Here is a 9,429-nt window from a genome sequence, read left to right as displayed (position 1 = left end):
AATTAAAGGGCGGTTTAAAGGATTAATCTGGACTCCACTTTAATCTCAATCTCTGATTAGGAAATTACTAAAAACACAACTGGAGGCATTTGAAAAATTCCCTGTTTATGGTGGGGGGGGGCTCGCTGACGCCGGCGCCCGCTGAGCTGCTGTCAGCTGCTCGGGCAGGCCGACGGCGTGAATCACGGCAGATGAATAAACGGGCAGGTGGGCCGCGCAGAGATAAACATGGCGGCGGCTTTCTGCGAGCGCAGAGAGGCCGTTTCATGTTATTGCTCGCCTTCGCCCCCCCGCCTCATTTCACACACACCTCCGATTCTCATCACCTTTTTTATTTCTCCTTTAATCAGTTTCATTTCTCCCTGTTGACAGCACACACAACCCCCCCTCCAAAAAAAAAGAGAACGGATAGCAGCAATTCTGCTGGGGTTGCCACAGCAACCGCAGTTGCCAGGCAACGCACAACTCCCCATCTTCCATTCCAGAAGTCTGACAGATGGAGAGAGAATAACGAGGCGAGAGTGACAGAAGCAGAGAGGAGACGAGGAGGAAGGAGAGGAAGAGCTGCGAGGCGGACAGGCGTGCATGATGCAATCCCAATCGACTCGTCAATGACCCTCTCTGCGGATGAAGCCGCTCGCCACCCGCAGCTCTCAGAGCCCTCCGCTTCACGCTTTCTGCCGGTTTGACTTGGTTAATAAGCCGCCGTGAAATCGGCGGAGTCGGATTATTAATAACCGTGAAGGAGAGCAGGTGCGGGTCAGAGCCGAAACAGAAACACCTCCACCATCAGAAGCCGTTTGGTCCCAGCTTTGGCTGTGACGGGACGCCCGGCAGCCGTGTCATCATCACACAATAATACACACTCCATAATCTGCTTTATGGAGGCGTCAGGGCACCGAGAGCCGGACGCGCGTCCACTAACGGTCGCCGTGGACATTTTTCCCTGAGATCCCGAACGGAAACGGCAGAGTCGGTTTCAGCGCCGCTGCCACTTCCACTGAAGCTGATGAGAGCTGTGAGGCCCAAATCCAGCAGGCGGACAAAAACAATCAGCTGAAGGCGGCAGAGCGGGCCGCCGCTCCTCAGGGGGCGGGGCCGAGGTTTCACATGAACACAGATTTCTGTTCCCTTTCAGGACGAGCACCGAGGCCTCCCGACAGACCGCCATCACTGTTCAAACCCAGCTGTGGATCAGCGTGGAGCCATCAGTCGCTCTGCAGCATCGAACAAATGTTTTAACCTCCAGACAACAAAGCCGGACAGGAGAGGATGAAGCTGGACCAGCAACAATGCAGCGTCTGCAGGATCTCAGGCTTTCCTTCTACACTCCACAAACTTCCACTTCCAACTTCTCTATGTCAGACATGTTGATCTGTCGGTTCATTAACTCATTTTTGGATTAAATGAAAACATTTTGGGCTCAACTCTGTAAAAGTGATCATAAATGCTCAGAAACGTCCTTCATTTTGTAAAATGAAATGATAAGCAAACTGCTGACCTGAAGCTTCACCTTAAAACTCATCACGTCAACTTCTGGTTTCTTTAAACCACAAACGAAGCAGCTCAGCAAAAAACACATTTAAATGCAGAAGTTGTCCGTTATATTTTTAAGAGTTAAGGTTTAAATAATCAGACATTAAGTCCTTAAAGTCCCACGCTGACCATGGTCTCTTCATCATGTTTTAAGCCAAAATCTAAAAAACTGTGTTTTGTGGGACATTGTTTATGAAGAATGGCAAGAGTTCATTAAAATTGATCAAAATTAAATTTAAAGTCCCATCAGTTGGAACTGGGGGAGGGGTGAGCTGCAGACTCAGGATCCACTTGATGGTTTAACCACCAAATGCTGAAGCAGGGAGGAATCGGCTCAACTTTTTAAAGTCCTTGGTATGACTCTGGATTTGAACTCTTGACCTTCCAGTCTCAGGGCAGACACGACCAAACATGGGTCAAAGCCGAGGCCTGGGGGCCGGATCCGGCCCTCTGGGTAATTCTATCCGGCCTTCCAGATGATTTGATTTTATTGTTATTGGTGACCCGATGTTATCTTGAGCTCATTTCTAACTTTGACAAAATATATTTTTATAGAGAGTAAAATATTGAAAGTTATTTAAGGTTTATGTTGATTTATTCTGGAATAATATTCCTGCCTTTTTATTTTTCAGAATTTTAATCATTCATAATTATGTTAAACAGTTTCAGTTTTAAAAATGTAAAAATTGGCATTCTGTTAGCTTTTTTGACTATTTTGGCAATTTCAACGTTTTCTACAATTTTGAAGCTTTTTTGAAGTTTAGCTAATATTTCAGCTACATGCTAGCTGTTTTGGCTAAATTAGACTTTTCTTTTTAAGATTTTTAGGCTGTTTTGGAGTTAAGCTAATATTTACATGCTAACTGTTTTGGCTAACCTAAGTTTTGTTTTTGTTTTTTAAGCTAATTTGGCATTTAGCTAATATTATACCTGGCTATCAGCTTCAGTGTTTTCAGCTATCATTTCAGCTCCTTCAGCTATCAGCACTAGCATCTTTAGCCGCCACATTCAGCTTACAGCATTTACACTAGCATTATCGCAGGTAATGCTATATCTGAAGTTCACAATTATGTGAAAAAGTTACGTTTTTGAAGTTTTAAAATGTATTTTTAGAGTGTTCAATAAATGTGTATCCTGCTCGGCCCGCGACCTCAGGTTTGTTTTGGATTTTGGCCCGTTGTGCGATTGAGTTCGACACCCCCGCTCTAACACGAGGTCACTGAATTGTTAGCAGGACTTTTGGGCGCAGAGCAACCCCGCCCCCTTTCCCTCCTTGCAGCTGAGAGCTCTCTGCAAGAACATGTTACAAACCCCAACTTTGATCAAAGTGGGTCTTTAATTTAACACACTGAGTGGTTCTGCAGCGATCACATGTTCTGCTAATCAAACTTCTCTATCCAGCCTCGTTTTATCCACAATGTTCTGGACCCGAGTGCAGATGTTTCTCCTCCAAACCAGCAGGTGGCATTAAGCCTTCCTCTCATCGGTTCCCTATCCACTAACAGACCAACAAAGAAGCTCTTCTAGAGCTAAAACTGTGTTTTGTATGTTTCTCTATGGTTCGTCAGCACAACGACACACAACACAGACCGTTACATAACTGACTTTAGAGCGCATCCTCACGGCACCGCCGTCCACTGAACCGTGCTCTGGACCTCCTCTGCAGCCCCAAAGTTTCATTTTCCCTTTTAAAAAACGGTCTGTTCTGTTCATCGACTTTCCTGATCTGGATTCCTGCACTGAACGCTGGAAAAAAATCAAAGTGAACCTCCATTCTGGAGGATGAAAGCATTCCAGCAGCAGCCTCTCCCTCCTGACCTTGGTTGTCATGACAGTCAGCGAGGCTGGAGAGCCCAAGGACGAGCTGCTGTGAGGGATAGAAACCTGCTGCAGTTTAATTCTGCTTTAGAGAGCTCTGAAAAAATGCATCAGAGTGGAGAGGAGCCAAGGTTTATCACAAATGTCTGCAAAGTGAGAAGTTTAGCAGGTTCGGATCCGGGTTTTAGCTGTGGAGTAACAGGAGCACACCCGTCCGCTGGGTTTGACTTTGCAATGAAAAGCTGTGAAGTTCTGCAGGTGGCGTTTGCATGATTTAAAGTGCGGCACAAACTGACACCCCCGCGCTGCTGAAACAGCTACCTCTTGTCACTAAAGCCACACATTTGACATTCAAATGATCAAACCCGGCGTGTCACGCTCCAAACCTCAGAGCTGCAGTCAGAGTTTACGCCGACCCACAACCTGAGAGCAGCTCTGACTCAGCCATCTGAGCTGCAGCTCTCTGGACCCGTCATGGTTCTGACCCAGCTTCAACACACAGCAAAGTCAGCCCACATCATAACCCTCCACCGCTGTGCCGAACAGCTCTGGAGCGACGTGCGGTCTTTGTCCTCACGGCTGAAGATAATCTCTGCAGACGGCTCCGACTCGTTTCTGCAGAACCCGACGGGCTCACAGACGTGTTCACACCAGCGCATCAGCAGGACTCAGCTGCTCGCTCTTATCACACTCTACAAAACAACTTCAATAAAAACGCGTTACTGCTGACCCCGGATGACCCCATCAGACTTTAGGGCACATGAGTCAAAGTCGAGGTTTGTGGTTGATTTATTCTGGAACAATATTCCTGCTTTTTATTATTCATAATTATGTTAACAATTACGGTTTTACAAAATGTCATTCTGATAGCTTTTTGGACTGTTTTGGCATTTACTAAGATTTTTTAGGCTGTTTTGGAGTTTAGCTAATATTTCAGCTACATGCTAGCTGTTTTGGCTAACCTAAGTGTTTGTTTAGTTTTTAGGCTAATTTGGCATTTAGCTAATACTTTAGCTAAATACAGACATCCTGAATGGTTCAGGGAAAATCAAATTCGGAAGCAGAAGATCCAATGAACGCTCAGGTTCTGATCAGGACCGATCAGCTCGTCAGCTGTTTCATTAATTGCATATATTTATTTCTACAAAAATTGTGTAATTTACAGATAATTTTCCCTCACTTCATTGAAAATAAATGCACAGGTGGATCATCAGAAGCACTGCATCATGGGAGAATGATTACATTCCCTGAGGAGTTGAACCTGCACCTGCACAGGGGGAGGGAGACGGAGCGGGGTAACGGCCGAGGGAACGAACGGAGAAATGAAGAGAGAGTCACAGAGGAGAAGCTGCGAACGGAGAGGAAGACAATTAATGCTGGCAATCCTCACGGGACGAAGAGCGCAGAAGAGTAAGTAAACCTGCCGCACCCCCCCGAGACACCGCTGAAGAACAGAGGAAGCTGCTTCAACCTGGAGAGGAGCTCCAGAACACACGCCAGACCCGTCACAGGTCACACCGGTCAACCGAGCCAGAACAAAGAATCCTGAAGGACTTCAGTGAGTCTGAAGCTTCTGCTTCATCAAACTGACAACAGATACTCATAAAGCAAGACCACAACGTTCTGTCCTAAACAGTTCTCTGTACTTCTAATCTGATAGTTACAACCATGTGCACACAACAAGCCCCCCCCCACACACACACACACACACACACACCCGCCTCACATGGCTTTGGGACTTTTATGAAAACTCTGCTTTGGTAGAAACATATTTCATCAAGTGAACTGTAAAAACAAAACAGAAAAAAACTGCACTGAAACAAATGAAAACCAGCAAAACTTTAATTAAAATGACCAAAAACACAAATGAGGAACGTTTCCTTCCTGCTGTGAGGAGCGTGACTCAAACGCTGTGATGTGGAAACCTTCGACTGTCAGGAAACATTTCAGAGAGAAATGAAGGAACTGCAGTTCCATGTTTGACCTCGGGGGGCGCTGGACTTCAATAGGGAGAAAAGCTGCTGACTTACCAATTTTCTGGTTGAAGATTTTGTCAAACGTCAGTTCGTCTCTCTCCTCCAGGTACTTCTGCATCACGCTGCGGATGCTGCGGACACAGGAAGAACAAGATGAGCGACTGGCCTCACACACTCGGACCGGGTCCAGGTTCCCAGTGAGGTTCTGGACCGGCTTTGGGACTGACTGAGGGGAGTGGTCGGGGACCTGGAGACGTCTGTGGCACCGCGGGACCGGCTGTTAACCGGGAAGAATCAATTACCACCGCCCCCCACCCCAGAGTCCCATTAACACTCCATCAGCAGCGGCACACAGAGCTCCACCTGCACCTACACCTGGGCGGGCGCTCACTGAGCATGTGCAGAGCAGAGCCGGCCGAACAGCCTGAATGAACAGGTTCATCCTGCCGATATCCAGACGGAAATCCAGATTTGACCAAAAACACTTTTAAAGAAAACGACGTCCATAAACTACAGCTAAACAATAAAATATATATATATATATATATATATATATATATATATATATATTATTCATTCTTACACACATTTAAAAAAATAATCAACTAAGCGCCTTAAATCAGGAGTGTCAAACTCAATCACAAAACGGGCCAAAATCCAAAACACACCTTAGGTCGAACAGGATAAACATCTATTGAACACTCTAAAACTGTATTTTTTAAATTTTTAAACCGTAACTTTTTAACATAATTATGAACTAGATATATAGCATTACCTGTGATCATGCTAGTGCTGATAGCTGAAAACGCTGAAGCTTATAGTCAGCTAAAATATTAGCTAAATTCCAAAATAGCTTAAAAAACAAAACTAAGAAAAACTTAGGTTAGCCAAAACAGCTAGCATGTAGCTGAAAAAATGGCAGTGCAAGATAACATCGGGTCATTAATAACAATAAAATAAAATGATCTGGAGGGCCGGATAGAATTACTTGGAGGGCCGGATCCGGCCCCCGAGCCGTGACTTTGACACATGTGCCTTAAAGGATGAAATATTTGTCTCTCTTCAAGTACCGTTGCCATAGAAATTGATCAGTCAGGATAAAAACGTAATGTCTATGATCCAAAACTGTCATAATTTACCGCGCTGACGGCAGGTTTAGAAATTCAATGAATCAAATAATCAGAAGACGTCGGATCGATTCCCTCACTCTTTAGCTAAACTATTTGTGATCATTCAGGTGAAAAATGTTTGTTTGTGTTCTTTCTTAATATCAGCAGACTCAGCTTTATTCACTTTGATTCAACGCCTGACATCAAACCAAAAACTGTGCGAATCCTTTCAGAGCTGTGCGGTCTGCAGCTGCGGATAAACGTGGAGATGCTGACGTTCCAACACTTTGTTTCCCTGAACTGTCACCGTCCTGATGAAGAACAAACTGGATCCAGACTCCAGGAGTCTGTGCTCACAGAACTATGCTGCTGTCAGAGGACACGCCCTCTGTCCAAACTCCGCCTCCGCTGACTGATATACATTCACTGCACTAAAAAGGCTCCATTCCTGTGTGCACGTCTACAGAGCAGAAAGGCTCTAATCAACTTCATAAAGGCTTTACTCTCAGATACGAAGTTGTCTATCATAATGACATCATCAACATTTGAATATTTACCATTTCTCTATAGAAAATGATGCAAGCAACTCAAATATTAATTCAAAAACAAGAGTCTTCAGAACAAAACTGAAGCAGCAAGAATTAAATCCAACAGCGTCTTCAAACGCAGCGGTTCCCGACCCGCAGGCTGCAGACCAGCACCGGTCCGTCGCTGAAGTGATGCCGGTTCTGAAGGGCCTTTTATTCTGGAAACCAAGCAGAGTCTTTTCTCCACGTCCGTCAGCGACTCTCTTAATGTCGAAATGCTCTCCTCCATCCCCAGTTTTCCCAACATCTACTACCTTCTTAAAGCAACTTCCCCAACTGGAAACAAAAGACGTTACCGCTATATTCAAACCACCAAACTAGCAAGTAAACATAAACAAATGTCTCTGAAAAGTTTGTTTGTGCAGAAAAGAGTCGGAGAGGAAGCAGAAGAAGAACCTTCCACTTCAAAATAAAATAAATGGTCATTGAACAGACAAAAACCAGGACTCTTTACTGGATTTACAGCAATAAACCCGCTCTGGATACCATACAGCAACCAGCTCTAAAATGTTGCTGATGAAGTTACAAACACAGTGAAATCATGATTATTATAACAGTTTTTGTGACCGATTTATTTTGTTGTATTTATCTGCTACCAGAAAGTCCGGTTGATTCTGACACTGAACCTGTCCCTAGTGGACTAAAGGCTGAGAACCACTGACCGAAACAATAACTGAAACTGTAACTAAACTTACCCCAATGCAAATAAATTCAATTCAATTCAATTCAATTTTATTTATATAGCCCAATATCACAAATTCAATTTGCCTCATTGGGCTTCATGCCTGTAGTTTTTACAGATGCACAGATGGAGTCATAAAATATGCACAATAGGTAAAAACTAAACAGACTATAAAGAACAGGTCATCCCTGTCCTTAGACCCTCCCTCGCGGTAAGGAAAAACTCCTAAAAAACCTGAGTCAGGAATGTCTTTTTATAACTGGTGAATGTGCATTATCTCTATGACTCTTCTATTTAATTTTGCACTCCTTTCAGCTCCCTTTTCCTTTATTTACTTTTCTGGAGTATATAGTTCTTGATCCTGTCATTTAAACTTGAATATTGATTCCTATTTGTTTCCTTAATCTAAACTGTGACTTTCTGCACAAGAATTCCAGTATGCTTCAGTGTAAGTTGAACCGACCAGAGTAGAGCTGCCACAAACGATGATTTTATTAGTCGACTAATCACCAATTATTTTTTTGGATTGGTCGACTAATCGGGTCATACACAAACTGGATGTAAAACATAAATCTTAACCATCATTAGTTTAAACTAACTAAAAACAAGATATATAGAATTACCTACGATAATGCTAGTGTGAATGCTGTAAGCTGAATTTGGCCGTTAAAGATGCTGAAATTGATAGCTAGAAGCACTGCAGTTGATAGCTGAAAACGCTGAAGCTGACAGCTGAAAACGCTGAAGTTGATAGCTGAAAACACTGAAGCTGATAGCCAGCTAAAATACTAGTTAAATGCCAAATTAGCCTAAAAAACTGAAAAAAGTCCAAGTTAGACAAAACAGCTAACATGCAGTTGAAATATTAGCTGGACTCCAAATTACCTTAAAAAACTGAAAAAAATCCTAAATTAGCCAAAATAGCTAGCATGTAGCTGAAATATTAGCTAAACTCCAAATTAGCTTAAAGAAATGCAAAAATAGTCCAAAAAGCTGCAGAATAACTTTCAGCTACAACACTCGACTCCATGCTTATAAAGTAACAACTAATTGACCATTAAATTAGTCGTCGACTATTTTAAAGGTCGATTGGTCGACTCATCGTGGCAGCCCTAGACCAGAGTGAAGGGGATGTAGGGAGGGGCTCATCGCTACGTTATCATCAGCGGATTAGCAGAACTAGCCATCTTTCATCGAACATTTTCTTCCTCGTCTTGATCAGGAAATACTGCCTCTAAGTGAGCAGCGTTTGGCTCTGGACGATTTCCCATTTTGGTCTTATGTGTAAACACAAACCCAACCAGATCAGAATGCTCCGCCCATTTGAAGCGGGGCCAAAGGAATGTCTGGAGTGACTGCAACTGTGAAAGTGTTTTGGATAAACGACTAAAGATTTTCCTTCTTCCGGCTGGTTTGTGACGCGTTTATCAAACTTTGGTTCTCTTTCGTTTAATGCTGATCCTCCGGCTCTGGTTTGACCTGAACGTCCAGAGAGAGGGCCACAGCTGTGACGGGCCGGAGCCTTCAGCTGGTGCAGATTGGTGCAAACCCCGCCCTCTGCAGCGCGGCGGCAGCTCCGACCTGCAGCAGCAGCAGGAAGCTGCTGGGAAGCCAAAACTTCCTCTTTTGCTGGGTCTGTTTGAATCATCAGCAGCTGACTGGGAGGTTTGTAAGAACAGAACCTTGAGAACGCAGACTGGACTTTATTCAGGAGCAGAGAC

At 44.1% G+C, this 9,429-nt stretch overlaps 1 protein-coding gene across 1 annotated transcript in view; it reads right to left on the bottom strand.

Annotated features, from left to right (window-relative positions):
• grk3 (G protein-coupled receptor kinase 3) overlaps window positions 1-9,429 on the bottom strand; it is a gene marked incomplete in the record, with an annotated part of 56,888 nt that overhangs the window by 26,892 nt on the left and 20,567 nt on the right. Inside the window, 1 exon segment of the mRNA XM_024299147.2 lies at window positions 5,385-5,461. Coding sequence (XP_024154915.1) covers window positions 5,385-5,461 — 77 coding nt within the window.

The sequence above is a fragment of the Oryzias melastigma genome, linkage group LG12 (assembly GCF_002922805.2).
Source record: "Oryzias melastigma strain HK-1 linkage group LG12, ASM292280v2, whole genome shotgun sequence".
Taxonomy (NCBI): domain Eukaryota; kingdom Metazoa; phylum Chordata; class Actinopteri; order Beloniformes; family Adrianichthyidae; genus Oryzias; species Oryzias melastigma.
This window is presented reverse-complemented; position numbering and strand designations above follow the sequence as displayed.